The 26,669-nt window shown below is 61.3% G+C and overlaps 1 protein-coding gene across 1 annotated transcript in view; it reads right to left on the reverse strand.

The window, feature by feature from the left end:
- Window positions 1-26,669, reverse strand: part of FSTL4 (follistatin like 4) — a 316,540-nt gene that overhangs the window by 49,038 nt on the left and 240,833 nt on the right. Inside the window, exon 7 of the mRNA XM_075996042.1 lies at window positions 1,797-1,963. Within this exon, the coding sequence (XP_075852157.1) occupies window positions 1,797-1,963 (167 nt within the window). The remainder of the gene's footprint in view (window positions 1-1,796; window positions 1,964-26,669) is intronic.

The following is a 26,669-nucleotide window of genomic DNA, read 5'->3' on the forward strand; positions in this document are numbered from 1 at the left end:
CGTCCCGGGGCTGAGTCGGTCACGCCCGGCCACACGTGTTTAAAGGCCGGCACCCCGCCTCGACAGCTTTTGCACACGTGGACGCGTGCACCCCAACACGCCCGCACACAGCCCAGTCTTCACAGATGGGAACCGCCTTTCCTTGCTGAGCTCTCAGGCAGGCCCTGGCTACCCCCGGCCAGGCGGACTCTGCCACCCGGCGCCCGCCAGGGTTGTGCCGAGCCGACACTCATGACGTCCAGGGTCCCGTCCGTGTTCCCCGCGTGGGCAGGCCACAAAGAAGCTACACTGCCCGTGTGACGGCAGTGGGGGAGGGGTACTTCCGCCAGCTCTGCCCAGGGTGGAGCCTCCAGAGTGGCCCCCTCTTCCCACTGCTCCCCCACGACCCCCCAGAGTGCAGCCAAAGGACCAGACGGTATCAGGGTCCCGACCCCGGTGGTTCCCGCAGCATTTCATGCTGGGCCCCTCTCCTGACAAAGGTCTCGGAGTTGGAACGGAGCTTCAAGGTCATGGGGTTTAGCTGCCTCGTGTGGATCAAAGTTCCTGCTTGAGCTTGTATGCCTTTAGGGACGGGGAGCTCACTGCCTCCTTTGATGGTTTGCTCCATTGTGGGGCAGGTTTGATGGCCGCAATGCTGTTCCATCTAGGGAGCCCTGATTGGCCTCCTTTTGGGGTGCACCTTGGTCCTCTCTGCTGGCCCAACACATTGGGCCACTCAGCCCAGGTCAGCTCCCTCTGCCCCAGCCCCCGACCCACCATGCTCGAGATGTCTGCAGGAACTGACTGCTCACCCCACAGGCCTTGCTTCCCCGGGGCAAACATCCCACTGTGGACCAGCTGTCCCGTCCTGAAGATCATATTCCTGTGACTGCAGCCCGAGACCTGCCAGCTGTCCCTGCAGCTCACTGCACGGGTGGCATCACTCTGTCTTCTCACATGAGCTTCTGGGAAGCCACATCATGGCTTGTGCCAAACCCAGACCAGTGCTTTAACTATTCCTCTTTAACTATTCCACTTCTTCATGTCCGATCAGAGAGAAGTGCTACTAAGGCTGCTTTTCTTACAGATCGATTCATCGAGGATCAGCAGGTTAAGAAATCACTCAACGTCACAAAGCCGATGCAGGTGACGCTGGGACCCCAACCCAGGCTGCCTGGTTCCTCGGAGAGCAAAGTCCCCCCGATGGCCACGTTAGCCCCACGAGCTCAGCCGCTCTCTTCCATGCAGAGCGTAACTCGTCAACCCTCCTCCCTCACCCAGCAAGGAAGGTGCCCAGGGCAGGGCCCCTCTGGCCTGACCTGCTTTCCCCCCTTCTCACCTGGCACCTGCCCTCCTGACCCAGCCCTGCAGCTCACCTCTGCCTTCCCGGGGACCACCCCTTCCCCCACGCCCAACCGTCCACACCGTGCTGGCATCAGGGCCCGGGGCCGCTGCCTCAGACCCCTGACCAGTTGCGTCCCCTGCTTGGCGTGGCCCCTCTCTGTGCGTGTGGGGAGCCCACGCCCCTCCCTGCAGCCCCTTCTCAGCGCCACCTCCCGGCCTTCGCAAACGCAGACGCCAATCACAGGCCTCCTGCCCCGCCCACCTGTCCTTAGCCCCACCCATGGCTACCAGGCTGAAGGTCACCTGCCGCCGTGGGACTTTCTGCCACCTCCAGACCGACAACCGGCGGAGGCGGCACCCAACGTGGGAAGTGAAACCAGACCCCCCCCCCCCCCGCCCTGCCATGGCCACCTGCGGCGAGCACAGGGTGCCCAGCGGCGCCCCCGAGTCCGGGCCAGTCCCGGGCGACTTACGTTGATGTCCTCCAAGTCCATGAAGTTCAGGGTGAGCCCGTTGCGCTTCCAGACGATCGGCGGCCTCAGGTCCCCGCGGATGGCGCAGGTCAGCACCACGCTCAGCCCCACGGTCACCGTGGTCACGCTGACCCTGTCCTCGGGGGCGAGGCTGAGCTGGACCACCTCTGTGGGGGAAAGGACAGCGGTCAGGTGCCGGCCAGGGCAGGGCAGGGCCGGGGCTCAGCTCAAGGCAAACGGTCACAGGTTTGCTGAGCTCGGCGCCCAGGGAGGGCTGCGCGGCTCCCTGAAAATTGTTTGCGAGGTGCCGACTAAATGCAGAGACGGACACTTGCGGGACAGGGGCTGTGGCTTATGTCAGATGCTCGAAAGGCTCTGAGGGTCGACACAGGCCCGGAACCCGCTAAGGTGCAGGGCACCGTCAGGACCACGGGTTCCTGAGCTGAGCCAAGACCGTGGGCTGCCGGGGCCACGGGGCCATCACGCAGAGACCAGGGGGCCCAGAGCGCGCCTGGCTGTCCCCAGCTGCTGACGTCAGGCGTCGCCAGGCGCAGTCCAGGCCTGCTGGGGGGGGCTGACAGTCTGCCGTGAGACGTGGGGGAAATTTAAAGGTTTTGCACTGTCTGACGTCTGGGGCTGTGCCCGCTGACCTTGGAATGCTTGTTTCTGAGGGTTCACTGAACTTGGGGTGTTTGGATTTCTGTTCTGCAACCATGCACTGTAGCAGCCTTTAGTTTTTTTAAGTGCTTCAGGCTGCAGGAATTATTAGCCCTTGCCATCTTACTCTCGATAACTGGCATGAAGACTGATCATCCCTCGGGCCGATGGGAAGGGTCTAAACTATTTCCTCGCGATCACAAGCCTTTTGAGATTCTCAGGATTTACGAAAACATCAAACTCAGGCTGCTCAAATGCCCTAACGAGATCAGGCTGGGGGACAGTCACCAGCTCACAGAGGGGACTGGCTCCCCCTCGCCCTTCCCCGCAAGCTGCCCACGCGGGGGGCTCGGGCAGTGGAGGGAGGCAGGCTGGCTCGGGGGTCTGTGTATCCCGGAACGCCAGCAAAGCCCGGGCACCCCATTCACTCTTGCTACTCTTCTACTGGGGCCTGGGGGCCCTGACAGGTGTGCCCCCCAAACCCTCCAGAGCGAAGCGCAGAGCCGGGCGTTCAGTGACCCAACCCAGCCGGCTCCTGCGGGCTGCGCCAGGCTCCAGCGTGACCGAGCGCAGGCCGCACAGCTGTGCCCATGCCTGCCGCCTGCGGGAGGGTGGGGGGAGGGAGAGAAAACGGCCGCAGGTGCCGCCACTGCGGAGCGGCCGGATTGGAAACGGCCGGGTCAGGCCCGAGGGGCACCTTGCGCTTCCTCAGTGCCGCTGGACGATGAAAGAGAAACGGAGAGGATGAGAGAAAGACGCCAGCCAGCAGGCCGGCGGGGAGGGGGCATCACACACAGGACAAATGTGACTCTCGGCGAAGGCGCCCTCTCGCGGAGCGATAAGCACCGGGCGACGGATGTGGGTGCAGCGGCGTGACGTTTCAGACGTCACAGAGAAACATTGCAAGCTCCCCCTAAACCACGTTCTGCGGCCGCCCTCCCACCCCAGTCCTGAGGCTCATTGCTCAGGGCAGGACGGGGGGCCCAACTCCCCACGGCCAGACCCCGCTTTGCGGAGGGGAGAGAAGGAGAATTTGCTGAAATTGCTCGGCCCCCACTGCGCCCTGCCGGCCCTGGGACCCAGGCCCCCGAGTCCCCCTGAGTGTGGGGGGCTCCTCGGGAATGTGGGGGCCACGTGCCCTGGAGGCTCTGGGGGGCCGTCCGTGTGCAGGCGAGGAGAGCTGAGTGGGGGGGCTTTGGAGGATTCCGCGCCCCCCACCTGGGCAACCGCTCGAGTCTGGGCTCCCTCCCCTCCGTGGGGGAGGACAGCCTAGGACGGGCAGAGCGGGCCCTGAGGGCCATGGGGGCTGCGGGAGGCCCTGCTCGGGGACGCCCTGACCCACACCCCGCCAGGCTCCAGGCGCTCTTGGTCAAGGTCAGCAGAGGCGGCTGAGGACACCACGCTGCTTCTCTGCGCCCACAGCCGGCGGGACGGGCAGGGAGCTGGAGACAGCAGCTCTTCAGACAGAGCAGGGCTCACCTGGGCGGGTCCGACCGTCGGCGGGACTGAGCCTCACAACGCACTGAGGCTTTAGGTGGGTTTCCTCCCAATGGGGCCTCTGAGGAAGTCAGGGTAGCTATGAAAAGAACCCCCGTTTATCTCTGTGTGTCCGAGCTCTGGTTGGAGGCAGAGGAACAGGCCACTGGGCAGTCAGGGCGGCGGCAGGGCTTCCGCTGGGCGGCGAGGGCTGCTTTTCAGCTGCTGCTCCAGCCACCTGCATCGCCTCTCCCGGCCGGCGCTCATGACCCAGCTGCCTGCCCGGGCCGGGGCGGGCGCTCCGGGGGCCAGGTGCGCTCCAGATCTTAACGAGCATCCCTGGGGGTTTTCCCCGGAACTCTGCCTGACAAGGTGGGGGGCGTCTGGGAGGATGGGAGGGGGCGTGCGGGCGGGGGCGGGGAGAGGAGGCAGCCTGGGAGGCTGCGGGCCCTAAATACCAGGCTGGGGTGTCGGGCAGGTGGGGGGAGGGGGTGGGTATATACATACACGATGAGTGCAGTGTGCACCGTCTGGGGGATGGACACGCTTCAAGCTCTGACTCGAGGGGGCGGGGGGGATGGGCAATATACGTAACCTTAACATTTGTACCCCCATAATATACTGAAAAAAAGAACCCGGCTGGGGGCACGGTTGTCACCAGGACATGGCACCTGCGTGGAACGCCGGCTCCCCTCCTCCACGTGACCCCGAGTTAGGTCCTCCATGCAGGTTTAGGAAAAGCTCCGGAAGCGCCAGGAACATGGGTCGAAAAACAACAAAATAAGCGAAAAACCCAAGCGGGAGATGGAAGCCACCTGTGTCCCTCCCGTGCCCGCCGGCCAGGACGCCTGGTGGCTGCACGCTCCCCCGGGGTGCATTCTAGATCATTCCCACGTAGGGAGTCGTGCACTTTGCACAGGAGAAACTCCTGCGAGATTCGACTGCGTGAACACTGGCAGGACCGTCTCAATTCTGCTCCGTCAGCTACACAAACGTGAACCAAACAGCAAATATTTGGGGCACTTTAAAGTTTGATTAAATGAATGTTTCATTGGATTTAATTCGTGTCAGTATTCCCCAGCTCCTTGGGAAGTTCCGAGGAGAGTTTCGGCGACGCAGCCCTCTCCTTCCGCCCTTGCCCCAGTCGTTACAGTCCACAGACCCCCCAGGCAAGCCCCAGGTGCTGGCGGCCGGAGCTCGTGTCCGGGGAGGAGGGCCTGCAGTGCCTGGACGGGGCTGGGCGGGGTCGGGGCAGCCCGGCGGCGGGGAGGCTGCCTGGCGCTGCTGGGCCGAGGCTGTGCCCACAGGGACCGAGCCCTGCTGTGGGACCTGGCATCGGAGAGCCGCCTGGCGCGTGGGAGTTCTCCGGGCTGGGACACCCTGTCCCTGCGGGCCAGGCCTCTGACACCTGCAGGCTTCCCTTCGTTTCCCTGGCGACGGGGAGGCCTGGGTCACGCTGCAACGACTGTCACAGTCAGTGTGGTTTGTCAGCACGAGGCGGACACGCCAGGGCCGCTAGCACGGCCGAGCGTCCTGCAGCGGGATCCCAGAGCTGCCGGGCACCCTGGCGTCTAGCGCGGTGCCTGGCGCACAGTAGGTGCCCAAGGCCAGGCCCTCTCTCTAGGCCCCAGACCAGAGCGGTCACCGCCCCTGGCCTTGCAGACACAGGTGGTTGCAGACACCCGCCCTCACCTTCGCCCCGCACGCTGGGCCACGGGAATCGACGTCCTTGCAGCTTCCCTCCACCCCGTGCCGTTTCTCACGCCGACTCGAACTCGAGGAGACACGCCCAGGCCCGGCAGCGCCCTCCCAGACAGGGTTCCGGCGCTCCGTGGCGATAGAAATTAAATTTCTCAGACTCTTGTCAAGCTGGTGCTCGTTTTCTGGTGTCAGAGACCCGCTAATGGAACACGCTCCTGCCCGGACACTTGCCATTTTTCGAGCGATGCTGTTGGTGAGAAGACCCTGTCAACGGCTCCAACAAGGGCTGACCGCGGTGGCTGTCATCCTAGCACTCTGGGAGGCCGAGGCGGGAGGATCGTTTGAGCTCAGGAGTTCGAGACCAGCCTGAGCAGGAGCGAGGCCCCGTCTCTACTATAAATAGAAAAAATTAGCAGGACATGGTGGCCCATGCCTGCAGTCCCAGGTACTTGGGAGGCTGAGGCAGGAGGATCACTTGAGCCCAGGAGTCTGAGGTTGCTGTGAGCTAGGCTGACGCCACGGCACTCACTCTAGCCTGGGCAACAGAGCCAGACTCTGTCTCAAAAAAACAAAAACAAAAACAAACAAACAAAGAAAGGCTCCATCGATCTACATGCATGTCACTAGTTCTAGCTGAGCCTCAAAGGGCAAACCCAGGGGCAGGGGCCTGTTTGGGGCTTAGGGCAATTTGCAGAAAAAGCGCAGGCCAGGCATTGAGACACGTCTCTGTAGCTGCAGCCTCTGCTCACACTGTGCTCCCCGCGATTTCATGTGCTTTCCCTGGAACGAACCCCTAAGGTGACCTGTGAGCCACCAAGGAGACACTGGACCCGAATGACAAACTCTGCTACTGGTCTTGTCCCTGTGACTAGGGCCACCGTGCGAAGTTGGCGAGTTGGGGGAGAAACCAAGGTAGTGAGTAGCCCGGCGCCTCCTGAGCAAGGAGGGGACGGGCCACGTGCCAACGTCTCCTGGACCTTGTGGCTTCCACTTCTGCTCTGGTGGCCCTGGGGGGACCGTGCTCAGGGCAGGGCGGGGTGGGGAGATGTGTGCACTTTTTGTCTTCTCTGTTCCTTCCATGAGAAGTTGCCACTCTGGGCTCCTTTCGAAGTTTCTGCTGAAGCTTTGCAGGGGGGAGGCTGGGAGCAGCACGTGTTGGAGTCTCCCCCCTCCACACGCACATGTGAGCCTCGAGTGCGTCCAGCCTGCCCAGGCTGCTCTGCGGTAGCCAGACTGCTCCAAAGCCACACATAGGAAAGCCAAAGGCACTTTCCTATGTCCTCAATCTCCTGTTTCTTCATGCATCATCTCATTCAGTCTTTCTGTGATTATCATATTCCCTCTTGCTTGCCTCATTTTGGGGCTGGCAATAAACTTATTAGTTAATTACCTGCAGATCTGTGGGCAATTTGCTCTTTCAATCGGCTTATGTTGCTTGGTGTTGCTTCAGCCTTTATTACAGTTTAATTGTCAAGTTCTGCACTCTGGTGTAAACACCTTTGTAAGCTGCATAAAGACAGAGACTTTATCAGTTTTATTTCTTTTGTATCCTCAGCACCTGACACAATGCCCAGCACACAGACTTCACAAGTGAACAGTGAGGGCACCGCTCATCCGACGACTACTTGCCGAGCATCTACTAGGAGCCAGGACAGAGCGGGAGGTACTGGCAGGCCACGCAGGCTCAGTCGCTGCTAGCCGGAGCTCCCAGCCCAGCGGGGAAGACAAGTGCCGAATGGGGAGGGAGACTGGAGCGCGGAGCCTGTCCGCAGGCCCTGGGCTGAGAGCCCCGACTCCCGCAGAGCCTGGTCGCCCTGCTTGTGTGCCCAGCGCTGGGCACAGCGGGACAGACGTGGACAGCAGACCACATCCTGCCCTCTAGCTGCCCAGTCCAGTGTCACTCTCCCCTGTGCGTAGGAGGGGCCTGTGCAGGTGCAGGGTCACCTGAGCTTCCTTCTGAGCTCCGGGGCTCTGTTGTCCCTCCTCCGGCCAACGGACTTCAGGAAAACTCACCCTCAGCATGACGGCTGCTTGCAGAGAGGCGGGAAGTGAGGGCAGCGCGGCTGCTCTCGCTCTCGGAGCCCGTGTCCCCCCACCCCCCCGTGGCACCAGTCACGCCCTCTCTGGGTGGGGACCGCACCAGCGCAGGGGAGCAACCGTCGGGCCTAGAAAGAACATGAATAAATATAACCCGTGTTCATCTCCTGAGAACGCTGAGTCTCGGCTGTGTCTTGTCATCAGGCGGCATCAGACCGTTTTGGAGAACAGTTTACATCAGCGTGTTTGCTCCTGGCTCCGATTTCCTGCGTGCTGAGGGTTCCTGCGCTGGCTGTGGCTCGCGGAGCCCCTGGCGACCTCCGTCTCTGGAGTCCTGGCCTGGGAGCCCCGGCGTCAGACCGTTCTCCTCCCAGGGGGGCGTCACACTCTGCTCTGGTTTCGGGGCCTGAGAAGTTCCTGCAGCTCCGTTTGCTGTTTGGGAGCGCGGCGGGAATCGGCCAGCCTGGAGGGAGGAGGGGAGGCCGGGGGTGGGGGTGCCGGTCCCCAGCGGCCGGCCTGGGCCTTGGCGGACAGGACGGGCTCAGGGCTGGGGTCGGAAGGATCCTCGTGCCTGCCAGCTGGCCACACTGGGGCGCGAGCGGGCACGGTGGTGCGGAGCGAAGTGGACGGGCTCGGGCAGTGGTGGGAGACTAGGCTGCGCCGGGGCAGGAACAGGACCGGCTGGCCCACGGCTACACGGCCAAGGGCTTCTGTTTCACCTCATGAGAAGCCGGTGCAGGGATTTAGGCACGAGACTCAAACAGTGTGATCTGCGCTTTCAAAGACCAGCCACACCGTGGTCGAGATCTGCATCCACAGAAAACCCAGCTGGGGAAATATATATTAGTTGGCCAATCAATTTCTTTCTGTTTATAGTAGAGACGGGTCTCGCTCTTGCTCAGGCTGGTTTCGAACTCCTGACCTCGAGCAATCTGCCCGCCTCGGCCTCCCAGAGTGCTAGGATTACAGGCGTGAGCCACCGTGCCCGGCCTTGGGTGGGTTCTTTAAATCATCTCTCAGCGAGAACCCCCTAATGCACGCTTTGTCCAAGCACAAGTCCCGGTTATAAAAACGCCTCCCATTTTCTCTCCGAAGACGCCCCCACCATCTGTCGGGCTGGGAATCGCCCACGGCCTCGACCCTCGGCAAATTGCTTCTCCGTGGCAAATTGCTTCTCCGTGGTGCTGTGGTCCCGCCTATGTTAGCAGTCGGCCACGCGCAGGCAGTGGAGGCCGGCGGAGCGAGCGGCCCGTTTTGGGGATGAATGAACCCAAATCTCACCCACCGCCCCGTCTTACGGCCAAGGCCCCTCCCTGCCCTCTGAGCCACCGTGCGCTGCGCCCACGCGGGACCTCATCTCTGGGGGGCACAGCGGCCTCTTCCCGGGGACTGTCCCTGCAGGGAGGGAGGGGGCCCTCGGCCCTGCGTTTAATAGCTGTCCTGGTCTGAGCTCTGGGCCCCACAGGTACTGGGGACACCGGGACACTCGCGAGAGCCTTCCACTTCGCGGTCGGCGCCCTGCACCTGCGGCCGGCAGGTGGGCCCCGCCCGCGCATGGGGCCCAGCCGGCTGTGCTGGACGGCGCCGGGCGCACCAGGCTCCGCGGAGAGCAGCGAGACGACGGGAGGGGCGCGCTTTCCCTAGCACCAGCTGGTAAAAGGCGGACGGAGAGCGAACAATTCCACAGTAAAAAAAGCATCAAGACCAACAGACCCCAGTAAAATGTCAGCCACCATGTAGTGATTTCTGGAAAACCCCTCTGGTCATAGCTCAAGCTTGAACTCTTTGCACTCGGCTGTCGAGTGTGACTCGACACGGTTAGCAGAAATTAGAGAGATTAACATTTCTCTTTGAGTGTATCAATAATTTGAAATATAACAAAATCCAAATAAATAAGTTTGTATGAAAAGATACTCCGTTTTTTTTTTATCCTACTGCCGCGCTTAGTAAAATCTGGGGTATTTAAAAAATTAAGTCCTGAGTAGAATGAGGGAATCGAGACAAAAAGCAAGCGAGTGCAAAGGGTTAAAGGGGGCTTCACCTTGAATGCCCAGGTGCCAGGGGCTTCTGGGAGGGTGATCAGGATATCAGGACAGACGGACAGATCCACTCCATGGGCCTTAGGGCGCGCACCGTTCACCAAGGACAGGGTTGGGCTTCCTCTTCCTGGCAGCCTCACCTGCGATGGCCTGAGCTCCGAGGTGGCTGGGCTGCAGAACGGATACTTGGTCTGGTCAAGGTGGTGCCTTCCCACACCTGGTGGTGGTGAATGCCATGCCAACCCCCAGAGCTCCAGGGCCCTTCCTTGCAAGGCAGTGGGAGGGGTCAGCTGTCTGCTACCTCAGGTGGGGTCAGCTGCCACTCCTGGCATATCTGGGATGATGCACACCTGAGTCCCGGGATGACTGAGGAGTCCCGGGGTGTCCTGAGGTGGTGGAGGCACGATCCACCTGTCTTTGTAGCCCAGATACCTCGGGCACAAACCCCAGTGCTGCAAACCTCAACTGCCTTCTCCGCATCCCGGGGCGCCGTTTGGTTTTTCCCTAACTTTGGAAACCGTAGGACATGCACATAAGAGCCCGTCACTTTTGGAGGAGTTTCCAGGCACCCCCGCAAAGTCGGACTCCCCAGGGAGCCCACTGTGAGTTTATGTGGCGGTATCGTTCCACAAACCTGCAGCGATTTCTGTGGCCCATGACAGCAACTGCAGTATTATCTGTGGCTCAGAAAAACTCAGAACAACCTGATACCCATCGTCAGGGGTGGGTTAAACGCATTACGTTTGGAGAGAATATTATGCAGCCATTGGAAAGAGCCAGGCAAATCCATCGGTGCCGGCTTTCTGTGTGTGGCTTTAAGTGAGAAAAGCAAGTGGCGAGACAGTGTGTCGAGTCTGATCGCAGCTCACAAAAGTGCCTGCACGGGGTTTGCACGCACAGGAGAGCAAGGCTGGGCGGGTCCACGCGAATACACCCTTCTCAGACGCAAGGGTGTAAAATCAGTGCATTACTTTGAAACAAAAGTCTGAGGGATGTGGTGAGCATTGTGGAGGGGAAGGGCATACATACCTCTACCCCTTGCTAGGGAGAGGCAAAGATATAAAATGCAACCAAAATGTACTCTATTTTCTTGAAATAAAATAAAAAAAAAGAAAAAACAAACATATATGTACATAAAAAAAGATATAATTTCAAAAAGAAAAGGACACAAAGTCTCAAGAACATCTCCGTCTCACGGTCTCATGGTGACCAGACGAAGGCAGTTGGGTTTAAGGGCTGCGTCCTCAGGAATTCTCGCTCTCCCTGGATTCTGGGGTTTTCAACCAGTGCAGTGCTCTGGTTCAGGTCCGCACTAGAGGTGGGGCCTTTGCCCCGCGCCACGTAAGGTTTGCGGGACGTGTTCATCCCGTTCGTTCGCCTGGAGCTGCCTCTGCGGCCAGGAGAGGTCCGGGAAGCACGGCGGCGCCCTGTCACCTCGCTGGGCTGCCGGCTGCAGCCTGGGCCGGACGGCTCTGCACCCGGGTCTGGCGGCCGCTGTGCTCCTGACCTCACACAGGGAGGAGGCCTAGACCTGACGTGCCGCCCAGTTCCGGGTGGAGAGCCCTGCCCACGCAGCTGCTCCCTCCCTCCGCCCCTGGCCAGAGCGTGTGGCCCACCCTGCCCTCCTGCAGGGCTCCCCTTCGCCATCCCCAGGACCCTGCACGGAGCCGGGGGGGAGGACACAGCCCGTCGGAGCGATTTCACAGGACGCTTTCTCTAATGATGCGTCGAAGACGAACGTCGACCCCCAGGCAGGAGGCGCCAGGCCGACACTCCAAAAGCGCACCATCCACTCCGCGCTGGCGGGCTGTCCACCTTAAATCACCGTGCTGTCACTTTTACGAGGCGGATCCAGCTATGGAGGCTACAGGACTGTGAAATGTCACATAGAAAAGGCAATAAGAGAAAAAATAAAATCCCGTCGCGGGGAGTGTGTGTTAGCGTTTCAAGAACATTCGGCCGCATTCTGCTGCTGCCCTCGCTCTGTCAGGGGCCCGTCGGGTCCTCCCCGTCGTGGAGGGGCCGTGGTGCGCTGGCGCTGCACCCCCAACAGCGCGGCTGAGGGCACGGCTACGGTGGCGGCGAAATGCATTCCGGTCCCGATCTGATGGGGCACGGGGCCACCGCCTCCTCTGGGGACAAAGTCCCGACGGCCCCGCTCCCTGTGGGCTCAAGCCTGCGGCTTTCAGGCTTTCGGCAAATTCATGTTCTCGGTCCTTCTGCCCCGGAGAAGAGTGAGGAATGAGTGAAACCTGCTGGGGTGAGGGTCTGTCCCCTTTCAGGTGACGGCACGGGGGCTGGGGCTCTGTGAAGTGGGGCCGCCCCCAGCCCCGGCTCCCCTGCCTGGGGGCTTGTAAGACACCTGACATCATCCAAGGCCCAGAACCACAGCTGGATCGGGGGTGAGCAGGCGCAACCCACTGTCACCCACCCGGAAGGGATGAGTTTGGAAATTCATCCAGGGCCTGGGTCTGCAGGTCTGGGAGCTTTGGGGAGACTCTGCTCCATCCTTGGGGCTCAGACAGACCCTCGGCTCTCTGAAGTGCAGCTTACGTTCCAACCTGGAGTCCGCCGGAGCTGCTTCCTGAGCGCGGCTTCCAGGCTGAGCTGGGCCAGACCCAGGAACGCCCCGCCGCACCTGCCGGCAGGTCACACCCTCGGTCTTCTGGGTAACCTTGGGGATGCCGTGCCTTTCCGTGGCTCTTTTTTTTTTTTGAGACACAGTCTCACTCTGTCGCCCAGGCTAGAGTGCGTGCCGTGGCGTCAGCCTAGCTCACAGCAACCTCAAATTCGTGGGCTCAAGTGATCCTCCTGCCTCAGCCTCCTGAGTAGCTGGGACTACAGGAATGCGCCACCATGCCCGGCTAATTTTTTCTATATATTTTTAGTTGGCCAATTCATTTCTTTCTATTTATAGTAGAGACGGGGTCTCACTCTTGCTCAGGCTGGTTTTGAACTCCTGACCTCGAGTGATCCTCCCACCTCGGCCTCCCAGAGTGCTAGGATTACAGGCGTGAGCCACCGCACCTGGCCTCCATGGCTATTAATTTGCCAAAATCAGGGCAGAAGAATCTAGTGCCCCTGCGCCCCGAGACAACTGCAGGGCTTTATCTGGGACTTTTCAGCAAGCGGACTTGTTCTGTAGGAGCCGTCGGCTCAGTGGAATTCCACGGCATTCTTCTCCAATGTGGGGTGCTGCAGGATGGGGCTGGTCAGCACTTTAGTTTGGGGATGGTGTTAGCATTTGAGAAGATGCCCCTGCTGGGCTCCGTCCGGCACTGGCTGGCGGAGGAGGCGAGACTCAGCCACCACTCTGCACGGGGTCGGGGGGCACACAGCCCTGTCTGAGCTTCCGGCCGCGAGTAGCTGGGACTGTTCCCACCACCCCCTGCCAAGCATCGAGCCCAGCAAGTGAGATTCTGCTCTGAATTCAATTTTACCCTTAATGAGATTCCACATCCCTTCTGTTCTCCGTGACAGAGACCTTGAGAGCTTTTATTAGAGAGAGAAACAAACTTTTCACTGTTTTCATGTTTTCTAATAACAGCCTGAGTCGCAACCTGAATGCTTATGCGGCTAATTATGGCGGCAACTTGGGCGTGAAAGATTCATACGGTCGGAAACGAGACGACGCGTGTGGTACCTGGGCAGGCGGGGGCTGGGCCGCGGAGGGAAGTCGATCGGTGTTTCAGGCCGTGCAAAAGGCACCTGCTGGCCTGGCCTGGCGGGGGGGTGGGGGGGACGCAGGGGACACTGTCCTGGGACGTCCCCGGAGCCGCGAGTTCCTCCTCCACCCCGAGAGCCGCAGCTCTGTCCCGGGGGCCTTGGGAACAGGCGCTTTCTCCCAGTGTGGCCCTCCCGCCCGCGGCCTGCTAAGCCCGGCTCAGCCGTCCCACGGAAATCACAGCGCTTCGAGGAGGGCGGGTTAACGGGAAGCAGGAGACATCTCAACACGGGGAACACACCGGAAATGTCAATTCCTATGATCAGAAGAGAAGCCAGAATCCCATCAATTTCAAAACAAAGACTGAAAATCAGCGGCAGGGCTGTTTCCCCACGGCTGCGAGCAGAGGGAGCACCGTTCGCGGGAGCAGTAGCTCCTGTGGCGCGCTCACTGGACTCCTCGCGTGCTGTTTGTTCGCCCGCGGCAGAGGCGGTCCGGCCTGGCGCGGCGTGGCGAGGAGGCGTGGCTGAGCGCGGCACACAGGGACGGGCGGCCGGGCCGCGATGCGCATTTGGTCGCACGACCATGAACACACACGGGCTCGTCCGTTCACTCCACGTTATGTTTAATCATTTAATTTCACAAGAGTTTTCAGATCTTTTCATCACCCTCATGTTCCTCTTATGGCAACACATCACGAAGCTGTTGGTTCAGTTAGAAAGTGTCGTCCAGAAGTAATTTATTCTGTGCGCGTCGTTAAGCGGATCCCCCAGATGTGTCTGCGTTTTAAAGGGACGATAACCCTTCCGGCTTCGCTGGCCGCTGGGTGAGCGCGCTGTGCTAGCACTGGAGGCGGGACAGGGAGGGTGAGCGTCTGCAGGCTTCGGCGCCACGGCGGCGGCTCTGCGACCGTGTCCTGGACTCTGTACCACGGCCAGGAAGAGAAGAGGAACACGTGGGCCGTCTGTTGGTCCTCGTGATGCTCGGGTGGCCCCTGAGCACCCAGTGTGACTTGCTGATCCCGATGATATTTGTCAGAGCACAGCCTTTAAGTTCCCCCTTCCGGGATCCTTGCTGGGGGTTCTGAACCCATTAGGAGCAGGACGCGGGGCGGCCGGGGCCCAGAGCTCAGGAAGGTGCCCGGCTGGGTCCCCGCGCTGTGCTGGGGACGGGCTGGCCCTGCGCCCCTTGTCACACGTCCTACCGTCCTGGTTGACTCTGGGGACATTCTCTTTGTGCTCTCTGAGAAGTGCTGTGCGGTGGAAATGAATGCAAGAGACATGCACACCTGATGTGCATTTTCCAGCACCCACGTAAGGAAATAGAAAAAGGTGAAACAGATTTAATAATATCCAAAATATTATTTCAATGCGTAATCACTATAAAAGTTAGTTAAAGAGACTTTTATCTTCTATTTCCATATAAGGGCTTAAAACCCAGAGGCCAGGTGCGGTGGCTCACACCTGTAATCCTAGCACTCTGGGAGGCCGAGGCGGGAGGATCGCTTGAGTTCAGGACTTTGAGACCAGCCTGAGCAAGAGTGAGACGCTGTCTCTACAATAAATAGAAAGAAATTAGCTGGACAGCTAAAAATATATATAGAAAAAATGAGCCGGGCATGGTGGCGCACGCCTGTAGTCCCAGCTACTTGGGAGGCTGAGGCAGGAGGATTGCTTGAGCCCAGGAGTTTGAGGTTGCTGTGAGCTAGGCTGACGCCACGGCACCCTAGCCTGGGTGACAAAGTGAGACTCTGTCTCAGAAAAGAAAAGAAAAGAAAAGAAAAGAAAAGAAAAGAAAAGAAAAGAAAAGAAAAGAAAAGAAAAGAAAAACCCATGTGTGTCTTGCGCCTACAGCACAGCTCGGCTCGGGCGAGCTCTGGTGCTTAGGGGCCACACGTAGCCGGTGGGGACGCAGCTCTGGAGTCCTCGTCTGGGGGCCTGGCAGCCCGGCTGTGCCTGCCTGGGCCCTGGGCTCCTCCTGATGGAGGAGGGGCTGCTTGGGGTCAGGGTTACCTGGGGTCTGCCTGCAAAGTTGGCACCTGGTCTTGAAGGGGCTCCCGCGGGGGGCAGAGCAGTAGACCTGGCAGCTGCTGACCTCTGAGGCTCCTCTCACCCCGAGGTTGGCGTGAGCCAGCAGGGCCAGGAACGGGGTGGTGGGAAGAAACAGGTACAAAGATGCTGGTGACCACACATCCTCGTGCACAGACCCTGCAGTGGCCAAAGGGAAGCCGAGGCGTGTGAGTCGTGGAAGGAGAAACCCAGTCCTGGGCCAACAGGGCACCCCGCTCCCCCTGCCAAGCGCGAGTCTGGGCATGTGTGGCGGGTGCTGGTGCATGTGTGTGTGGGGGTGTCCCTTCTGCAGAGAGTCAGCTTTGTCCTGAGCCTGCTGTGTCCCACAAGGAAAAGTTTACTCCCCTTGGGGAACGAAGTCATCCGTGATGAGAACATTTCGGATGACGCCTGCACTTGGAGGCCTACGTGTTCGTTTTTCTTTGCCAAACCCCGCTACTCGGCCAGGCAGTGGCCAGCGGCTGCTGCAGCTGTTTGCAGAGATGAGCTCTGGGGAAGTGGGGTGTCAGCCGAACGTGCGACGGCAGCCCAGGGCGCTTCCTTTTCCTAGAAGTCTGAGCAGTGAGTGCCCTGCGTGTGTCCCCTGTCTGAGGAGCCTGGAGAAGTCAGGGACAGACAGAGAGACCTTGCAAAATTGTAATGCCCTTCTCTGCTCTTGCAGAATGCTGTGATTATCATTAATATCTCTCAGAAAAAAGGGCTGCCTGCGCTTTTCTTTTTTTTTTTTTTTGAGAGCAGCAGTAAACAAGAGAAATTAAATTAGCAACTCCGTGTGGGCTTCTAATCCATTAATGTGTCTCCAACTTCATAACCTGTTAACTTAGACTCAGGCTACCCACTTAAGTGGTGGATAGCAGGGTTCTACCTGCCTGTATTTTGTACGGGTTACAACACAAATGATGGAACGTCACCCTAGGAGACGGGTCTGAAGCCTTGGCGGGGGGCTGGTCCCGGGTTAGAGAGCTCCGGTGGGGGCCGGTGTGCTCGGCCTGCCCATGTGACCGGCTCATCCTCGGTCAACACAGCCGCCCTCCCCCCTGAGCATGCGCTCAGCTCTAAGAACCCGTCAAATGCAGTTACACACACGCGGTGGCCTCCCCCACCCCTATTAAATAACGGGAAGACAAAACTGTCTTCAGAGGAAAACATCACAGAGAAACTGCACTTAGGAACAGGACGGGGTACCAGCGACAGTTGCTAATGATTATTGGGCGCCAACTGTGTACCAGGCTCCATGCTACGCATGGGACTTGCTACATAGTATGGAGGGCCCAGCGCAGTGTAAATTTTCAGGGCCCCTTGTTAAAAAAATGACAAGCATTTCAGGATGTCGACGGCAAAGGTCCAACCGAGGATGGGGCGCTTCTGTGCGTGAGCCCCGAGGGACTGCACAGGGTGGGCGCTGTGAGGCCGCATTGCACCAACCGGCTTAATTCCCACGGCGAAGTACATGGCTCCATTTTACAGATGAGCAAACTGAGGCTTACAGAGGTGCGGAGAGTGCGGGAATGGAGACTGTGAAGTGCTCTGAGTGGAGGTCACAGTGGAGGGAGAGCTGGGTCCTCCCCTAGCACACGGTAAAGTGGCAGAAAACGCCACAGAGCCGTGGCAGGCTGCCCCGGAGCCGTGCTGTGAGCGCTGATTTAGTTTCAGGAAAACAATATCATTTTTGTCCCATTAAATTAATGTTGTTAATTTGAAGTTTATTGGTTTTGCAGTTTGTTTTTATTTCATTTATAAATTTGTCTTGGCTTTATGGCTGCGAAGGAGCTCTCCGCACACGGAGCGCGTACCCGGGTTATGACTGCACGTATGTAACTAACGTTAGACTAGACGTGACTCACGTCAGCAGACGGCGATCTCGGTGTTGTCCCCGTGAGTGGGGTCTGCGCGTGCCTCTGGGACAGACATGCACCTCCCGTCCCCCAGGGTGGAAGCCAGAGTGGGCGCCCACAGCCCTGCCCTCAGCTGCTGGTCCCAGGGCCACCCCGGCTGGCTGGGGCCACGTGATGCTGGACCCCGGGGAGGAGGAGGGACAGGCAGGCGGCTGTCTGAAGGCCGGGACCTGCAGGGCCGGAAGGTCTGTCTGGTCCTTGCTCCTCTCAACCTCATGACATGAAATCTCAGCAAGCGGCCCTGGCCCAGGGGCAGGCAGCAGGACACCAGGGGCTCCAGCTTTGGTGGGGAGACCCGTGCTGACCCCTCAAGGCTCTGTCCCCAGCTGACCTTCAACGGGTCCCTTGGGGCCAAAGACCCCCCCTCCCCACTCCCCATCACGCTGAGTCCTTACTCTCCCCACGGAGCATGTTCAAAACCAGGAATCGATGCCCTGCTACGCCGTGCATGCTCCCAGCCAGCAATCGGATGCCGGGATACATGTATTTCTGACAGCAACGTGAATTGAAGACTCGCACAAGAACGTTCACGGGATCATTATTTGCAATTTCCCCAAACTAGACACGACCCCGGCACATCAACTGTGGCATATTTGGAATATTATAGTCAGTGAAAAGGAACAAACCTCTGTTAGAGAAACAGCTACAATAAACGAATCTCACAGATACAGTTTTTCTTTTTCTTTTTTTGAGACAGGGTCTCACTCTGTTTCCTGGGCCGTGGCGTCAACCTAGCTCACAGCAACCTCAGACTCCTAGGCTCAAGTGATCCTCCTGCCTCAGCCTCCCGAGTAGCACTACAGGCACGCGCCACCATGCCCGGCTAATTTTTCTATATATTTTTACTTGTCCAGTCAATTTCTTTCTGTTTTTAGTAGAAACAGGGTCTTGCTCTTGCTCAGGCTGGTCTCGAACTCTTGACCTTGAGCGATCCTCCCTCCCCGGCCTCCCAGAGTGCTGGGATTGCAGGCGTGAGCCACCATGCCTGGCCACTCACAGACGTAGTTTTCAGCACGCAGCCAACACGAAGGGGTCACACCGTGTGATCCCACTGCTGTCACGTTCAAACGCAGTAGACCCCCCTGCGGTACTGGAGAGATGATGCTTGAGGAAGGAGGACGGGCAGGTGACGGGGCAGAGGGAGGCATCTGGGTGCCGGCGGGACTCTACTTCCCCGTGCGGATGGAGTCACACGGGGGCTCATGTCCACTTCCTTGAACTGTGCACTTTTCTGTGCATGTCACACATCCGTCACCATTTACGAAATAACTAAAATGTTATCACGTAAAACACACGGCTACACAGCAAGTGAGATCTAAACGGAGACAAGAGAGCATTGCCGAGCCGGGCGCGGTGGCTCACGCCTGTAATCCCAGAATTCTGGGAGGCCGAGGCGGGAGGATGGCTCCAGATCAGGAGTTTAAGACCAGCCTGAGCAAGAGTGAGACTCGTCTTTACTAAAAATAGAAAGCAATTAATTGGCCAACTGAAAATATATAGAAAAAATTAGCCAGGCATGGTGGCGCATGCCTGTAGTCCCAGCTACTCGGGAGGCTGAGGCAGGAGGATTACTTGAGCGCAGGAGATTGAGGTTGCTGTGAGCTAGGCTGACGCCACGGCACTCACTCTAGCCCGGGCAGCAGAGTGAGACTCTGTCTCAAAAAAAAAAAAAAAAAAAAAAAAAATAGAGCACTGCCATTCCCGTTGCCCCGTCCGTCTGCCCGGGACGGAGCCGGGAGGAGCCTGCGCAAAGCCCAGGACGCCCTCGGCCTGACTCGCCCCTTGGGGAGAACCCGGACCCCTGGGTGAGGCAGCCCCACGAAGGAGGCTCTGGGGCCCCGGGCCCTCTTTCCCAGGAACGTGAGTTCAGGGTGCAGCCCTGCTCCGGGCCCGCACTGGGGCCTCGTGCCCAGGACGCCCGGGCTGATGTGAAGCACGAGATGAAGAACAGCCGGTCCGGGGGATGGCAGGGGCCCCTTAGTGACAATCCAATGTGACAAGGGATTCCGTCACTTTATGTCCCCTCCTGTGACCAGAGCGGTGCGCTCCTCCCAGCTCAGCCCAGGCCTGGACCGCGTGGCCCTCGCCTCAGCAGCAGGACAGTGAGCCTGACCCACGGAAGGGAAAACTGACCCGGGACCTCCAGAGACTTGCATGGGTGCCCCCAGGTCACCCCCAGCGTGTCGGTGACGACGGGTCCCACGCCTGTCCGCCGTGTCGCTGGGCCGATGCAGCTGGTGCAGCGGGATCAGAAACAGCAAGAGGTCAGCTGCTAGAACAGCCCCGGTCTGGGCTCCTGCCAGCTCACACGTGCCTTGTTGAGCTCCAATTAACACTCACAGGATAATTGAAATAAGTAATTGGAAAACTCGGAATGCATTTTAATCCCATTAGCAGCGGGATCATGGTCTCCCCACAGGACTCTCCTTGGAGATGAGCTGCAGGCGCAGTGGCGGCTCCCGGGGGGAGCAGAGGGGCTTCAGTCAGTCGGGGGTGGCCGACGGCTCCCGTGCCCCGGGGCCGGGGCTGCGGCGCAGTGACCCGGCACCCGCCTGGGGGTGCTGCTGAGCCGGAACCCGCGCCTGGGCTGGCCCCACTGGACCGGCACTCTGTGCCCCTGACCCCGGGGCTGCTGCCCTGGCAGGGTCTGCGCTGATCCTGTGGCTTCAAGGGACAAACAGCCCTTTCACCAGGAAGACGATTTTCTCTAAGCAAACGCCACGGCCCTGCGCCGCCCGTCGCTATCTGCCTCTTTTCAAGCAGACGGCCGTGGCGCCCGCCGAGCCGAGCTCTGAGACAGTCTGGAGCGTGGAAGGCCCGTCGGCTCAGGTCGGGAGCCAGGGTCAGAGGGCGCGTCCCCGTCACGGTAACCGTGCCGCTGTTTTCTCACCAGGCCATAAACTGCCACTTGCCTCTGAGCACGGCTCGTCGGTGACAGAGACTCCCAAGGGTGCGGTGGAGGCGCCGGGTGTCCCCCCAGAGGCGTGTTCCAGGATCCCTTCCCGGGGCCTCGGGGCCCGGCACGTGGGGCCGCGTGTGTGGGGGCTGCTCGCCAAGCCTCTCACAGGCCGCGATGAGGGGCTGGCCCCGGCTGTGCAAACGGGGGGCGGCGACCTGGGCCCGACGTGGACAGAGCTGCCCGTCGGCAAAGGAGAAAACAAAGCAAGCGACAAGTCACCGAGACACAGAGACACGGAGACACACGGCTGCCCCGGCTCCTCTCGCTCATCTTCTTACCCAGATCAAAGGACGCCGGCGCCTGGTCCCATTCCTGCCGTGCAGACCCGGGTGGCAGCTCCCAGGGACACGGAAATGCCAGGTGTTGCTTGACGGAGCTGGCGGGTGCTCACGGAGCCTGTCCCGTGGAGTCCGGACGGCGGGGTGCTGGCTCACGGCTCGGCACGCGTGTGCGGCACAGAGCAGGGGACGGCTGGGGTGGGGGGGCAAGGTGTGCTGTGCACAGACGGGGGTGACCGTGTGTGTATCTGGAACTCCACGCACATCTCGAGACGTTGAAAACGTTTCCCTTCGATTGTTGGAGAGTGACGTTCCTCCTTGATCCCAAGACAGGTGTCCCTTGGGCAGAGGCCGGTGGGGCCGGTGGGCAGGGTCTGAGCAGTGGGGGCAGGGGCAGCCTGGCCTTCGGGGAGGGGTCTGCAGCTGAGCCCCCAGAGCAGCGCCCCCTCCCCCTCCTTCCTCCCCGCCACTAGAGACACGCCTCGTGCAGACTCCCCCGTAGGCACTCGCTCTTTCCTCAGGTCCTTGGCCATCCCCTCGGAGAACACTCAGGTACCCAGGACTGGATGACCCCCACCTGCCGGTCTTCTTCCCGCTCCCAGCCTTGCCATGGCTAGCGCACTAACTCGTCGAGGTCTGGGAGGATGCTCGTGTCAGAGGCTCGGGAGACAGGTGAGTCAGACACCAACCTGCCTTCCCTGAACATATTAAGTTTTTGCATGGAGGGGAGCCCGGGGTGGGGATGTGAACAGTCCCCACGATCAGAGACGGGCTGGGGGGAGTATCAGGGCTGGCTGGGGCGCGAGAACCGGTGAGCAGGAGATGTTCAGACTTGGCGAGGCGGGAAATGGGGAGCTACGGAAGGCTCTGGAGCAGGTGAGCACAAGGTGACGAAGGGTGACGCTGTGGCAGCCCCGACCGTGGTCAGAACACGGCACTGAGCCAGCGTTGGCACCTCGAAGCTGCCCCTACAGTGCCCGGCCGGTGCATGAGGGGACAGGGACATGTGCACAGCATTCAGTCGCCTCCTGATTATCGACGGGCAGGCAGGGCTCTGCTTGCAAGAAGAGGGAGAAGGCAAGAAGTATTTATCAACAGTGGGGAGAGGAATGAGAAGAGGAAGGGGAATCACAAAGGAGACGGACCTGCTAACTCTCTGTCACAGGAATAATGTCTCGGTGTTGAGCAGAGTCTCGGCAGGACCAGCAGAACTGAAGTCCCGGCCTGGCGGGCCCGGCCTTTCCCTGCAGGCTGCCCCGGTCAGGAAAGACGGCCCCACTCGCTTGGCCCGGAAACATCAGCCTCGGGACTTCCGCGGAGCAGGATCTGAACGCTCACGTTTTCCTCCAAGCAGGTGCAAAGGAATCATTTCCCAGCGTCCTCCGAGGCCAGCTGCAATTCCTGCCGCCCCAGGGAGCCTCCCTGACCCCCTGGGTCACACAACGTCCCTCCCCCAGACATGGCATCAGCACCCAAGGCCCCTGGCAGAGGTCGGAGCGCCGAGGATCTCTCAGACCGCGAGGTCCCGCGGGCCCGGCTCCGCCCGGCTGGCCTGGGCGGCCCAGCCGCACCCAGCTCAGCACCACCCGGCTCGGAGCCCAGGAGGTCGCCCGGCCGGCCCCGTCCCGGCACACCCTGCCAAACTGTGATTCCTACGGGCAGGTGGGCTTCCCAGCTGCTCTTTGGGGACAAGTTCGCTCCTCTGCGTTTGCTCAGAGTGTCTGTGAGCGTCTGGAAGCTGCAAGACACGCTCATCACGTCAGTGCTGCCCCGGGACCACGCTCCTCCTCAGGGCTCGAACGGAGTTTGTTGTTGTTATTAATTTTTATTTTGGAGAGGCGAACTCTCGCTACGTTCCTCAGGCTGGTCTCGAACTCCTGGCCTCAAGCGATCCTCCCGCCTCCGCCTCCCCGAGTGCTGGGGTGACAGGCATGAGCCACCGCGCCCGGCAAATAGAGTGTATCCAATCCCATACCTGACTCGAGAAGTACGGACTTTAAACGTCCTTCCGTCTCTGTCACTTGGAAACAATCCCGGACTCCGGGCAGCTGCGTGTCACCAAGCAAGTCTCGCGGCCCGGCTGGCTGTCCTCACGTCCGCGGGGCGGCCCTGGCGCTCTCGGGGCGGCACCGCCAGGGGTCGGCGTGTGGGAGCACCGCGGGTGACCGCCCCGCGGAGGCGGGGGACGCTGCTGCTGAGCTGCAGTGACGGCTGAGCTGCAGTGACGGCTGCCAGTGCCTGATGCACCAGCCGGGCTCCGGCCACTCCCTGGGCCTGCGCGGACGGAAGAGGCCGCGGGCCGGTCATTCCGTTTCCGAGACGCTCCCGTGGCAGTCCCGCCGCGCTCAGCCCTTGCCCAGAGCTTCGGACGCCGCCCCCCGCCTGGTGCGGGTGACAACCGCGCCCTCCGGCCTCGTGTCCTTGCCCCGCTCCTTCTCCATGCCGATCACACGCCGACCGCACGCAGCCTTCCAGGAGCCATTCGAGCGCCAGACGCCGCTTCCTCCGAGGAGGCTTCCGTCTGCGGCTGCCACGTCCTGAGCGCCCTGTCCCCCCCTCGTGCCGCCCGGCCCCTGTGCTCCCCCGGGAGACAGAGTTGCCGCGCAAGGGCCGTTGGCTCGGAGCTGCACTCACCTAGGTTTAATCCCAGCTCTGCCTGCTCGGCCTCAGTCATCTCATCTGCAAAGTGGGGTGAATAGCAGTCCCTGTGTGAAACTGGACAACGTAAAAGATACGCTGTTTAACACAGAGCCTGGCATGGAGGAGGAGCTCAAAAAAGAGCAGCTGCTATTTTATTTTTTAAAGTTGTAGACTTATATTTAGCGTCTCAGCCCGACTTCTTACCGACAAGGCAGCCCCGAGAGCAGGCGACGCAGCCGGTCGCTTGGGGAGCCTGCTGGCCTTACACGGGAGTCCCGTGGACAGGCTGCAGGGGCTCCGTGGAGGTGCAGAGGCCCCCTGTCCCTGGGGTCCCCCCCAGCGGGCCAGGCAGCCCCAGGCACCGTCGGCACACGGTCGGGAGAGGCTGCGGCGCCCGCCAGGGCCTGTCGGGTCTGCCCAGGCCCCGCTGGCGCATCGACCTGTCCCGGCGGTGCCGCTGCTCATCTGGAAAGTGCCACACTCAACACCCACAGACCAGACACGGACCTGCCCAGCCCCCAGCCCCGCACCCAGCAGGAAACTCACCGAGACAAAGCGCCAAGCATCTCAGGAGCCCCCACTCGGCCTCACCCGCTGGCCTGGACTCCGGCACGGGGCCTTCGTGTCGCGCCAGGTGGGGGTAGAGCCCGGGCCTCACGGAGCCTGGGAAGAGGCCGTCCTCGCTCTACCGACCTCCCCAAGCAGCAGCCCCTGTCGGGACGGCTGGACGGTACCGGAGGGCTGCCTAGGGACCGGGTGACGCCCCTTCTCTGGTCTCGTGGCCACCTTGATAAACAAGTGTCCCTGGGGCCGCAGGAACGCTGCTAGCCTGCTCCCTGCAGAGCCCGCCGCGAGCTGCTCTCCCTGCCCCGGCGGGGCTGGCCCTGCCCCTGCCGTCCCCGCGGCCTGGGCTCGCGGAGCCCCACCGGCCTGTAACGAGGTCCCGTGAGCTGAGCACCCCTTTTTGGTGGTGCACTTCCCATAGCGAGGTCAGCTCAGTGGGGACCTCGGGCTGTGGGGTGTGGAGCCCCCAGGACAGAGCTGGAGCTGGGGGCCTGCTCGACTGCCCAGCGCCGACCTGTCCAGCTTCAGCAGGCGCCTAACCAATGTGCGTCCTTGGGCCGCCGCTCCTTTATTAGGTGCTGTTTGTTTCTTCTGCCCGATAGGACCTGTGGGGAGAACCCTCACTCCTAACCCTTCCTCTGAGCCTTGCTCTCACCTTGAAGCGGAGCCCCTTCCTTCTCTGTGTCCAGATCCACCCCCCCTCCCCATTCAAGGCCCCGCCCAAGCCCATCTTCCTCCAGGAAGCCCTCCTGGCCTTGGAGACAGCTCCACAGCGACCATCGCCCAAAACCTCGGCCTGGCGCTCGATGTCTGTGCATTTCCCGCTGGCCCAGGAGCCCGGCTTCCCGAGGGGTGGGAGCTCAGAGAGTGGGGTCTGGGCTGGGACCCCTGCCCTCCTGAGTGAAGGAGGGGACGCATGTCCCTTCCCAGGATCAGCGCGGGAGGGACAGGCCTCTCGGAGTGTGTCTCGGCCCCGGGACGAGTGGGGGCCAGAGACGCAGGGCAGGTGCCTGCCCGGCAGCCTGGCCGGCACAGCCGTGGCCCAAGGCCGCATCTTCTGCCTCCAGAGCCGCCCGAGGCCAGCGCCAGCCCCCGGCCCCTAACGCAACCGGCCGCGGGCGGGGTTATCACTCCACACAGCCGGGCGTGGAGGGTGCGCCCCAGCTCCCTTTGGCCGTGGGGTCGCTTGATGAGAAGCAGAGATGGCGCAGTGGTTTCTGGAACGAAGAGCTCTGTCTCACTCACATCTGCATTCAGACGAGCGGAATGAATCCCAGGGCTCTGCGCGGGCGCCAGGGACGGGCGGCGTGCAGAGCCGGTGCAAACGGCGGTCCATCCCCGAGAGAGTGGCCAAGGTAACAGACGCTGCTGCGGAACGAACCTCCAGTGTCAACCAGTCGGGGCGGCGCAGGTGCGGCACGGGGAGGGACCCGTCCTCCGGGCTGCGTGTGCCCGTGCACAAAGGCACGCGTGACTGATTATTGCGCACCTCGACCAGGACCGCGCGGCGGGGAGCGAATGAATGACACGGAGCCTTATCTGGTCTGCGGCGAGCTGGGGAAGGGGAGCGCCGGCTGCTGCAGGCGAGCAGCCTGTTCAGAGCCGCGTCGACCGGAGGGCGTGACCAGCCAGCACCCCTACGCACCCCGCTGCTGCCGGCTCGCGGGCAATCCCGGACGCGGGGCCGCAGGGCAGAGCCCCCTCTCGAGGGCCACGGGGAGGCCGGAGACCTCTGGGGCGTGGAAACAAGGCCGCCCACAGTCTGCGCCTCCCCGCTTGGCCCAGCACCCCTGCTTCCCGGCACGTCAGCCACTTGGGGGTCTGGGTCCCACACGCGTGTCCAGGGGTCCCCACGGAGTTGTTCTTCCCACAGGGTGTGTGGACCTGGACACGGACCCACACGTCTCGAAGCCCCTGAATTTCAGCCCCAGCTGTCACGTCTGGGCCGTGTGGTCTCCTTGGGATGAGGCAAAGCGGGGACCACAGGGGCCACGGGAGACGGTGGCTGGTGGCCTCAAATGTGGCCTCCCTGGAGCCCTCCCTGGTGGCTCTAGGACCGGCTCTGCCTGCAGCGCAGGGACCACTGGACACCAGAGACGGGCGGGGGCAGACAGGGGCCCTGGGTCCTGGACGCCTGCCCTCCCACGTGGGCTGTGGCTCGCACCAGGTGAGTCCACGGACGGGCTGCCGTCCTTGAGCCTGTCCCCGCGCTGTCCCCGGCATGCCCAGACACGGGCGGTCGCTGAGCAGCCTGGTGGGTCCCGCTGCACATTCTCCGCCCCCACCCAGCCCCGAGCCCTCTCCACGCCGTGCCGCATGGCTTCTCAGACGTGACTGCCCGCGTGGACGCGTGTCACAGTCTGGCTACGAAGGAAGTCCCATGGGAGAAGGTGACGCTACAAGAGCTGGAGGGACGAGCCTGTCCCAGGACGGTCCCAGGCCAGTGGGCCTGGCCCGCGGAGGGGCGGAGCCGGCTCGAGACTGAGGACGGCCGCTGTCCGTGCACCGGCCACCTCCGTCGGCCTCAGTTTCTCTCCCAGTGCGGGCGGCGGTGCAGGAAGTGGACGACCATGCAGAGGGGAGGCGGGGGCTGGGTTGAGGCCGTGGAGCGGTGAGGAGAAGCGTCCCGAGGAGGCCTGGCTGCCTGGCTGCCTGGCTGCCGCTTCTTCCCCGTCCTGCACCCCTTTCCACGCGAGAGCCCAGAAGGCAAGTCCACTCAGGTGAGGCTTCACCACGCAGGCTGCTCTGCCCCAGAGCGTAGACTGCCACGCTTGCCTGGCCGTGGCCGGGGTCCCCCTCTTCTTTCTTTCTTTCTTTTGAGACAGTCTCACGCTGTTGTCCAGGCTAGATTGCCGTGGCGTCAGCCTAGCTCGCTGTATCCTCAAACTCCTGAG

This window comes from Microcebus murinus, chromosome 21 (assembly GCF_040939455.1).
Source record: "Microcebus murinus isolate Inina chromosome 21, M.murinus_Inina_mat1.0, whole genome shotgun sequence".
NCBI classification, from domain to species: Eukaryota; Metazoa; Chordata; class Mammalia; order Primates; family Cheirogaleidae; genus Microcebus; species Microcebus murinus.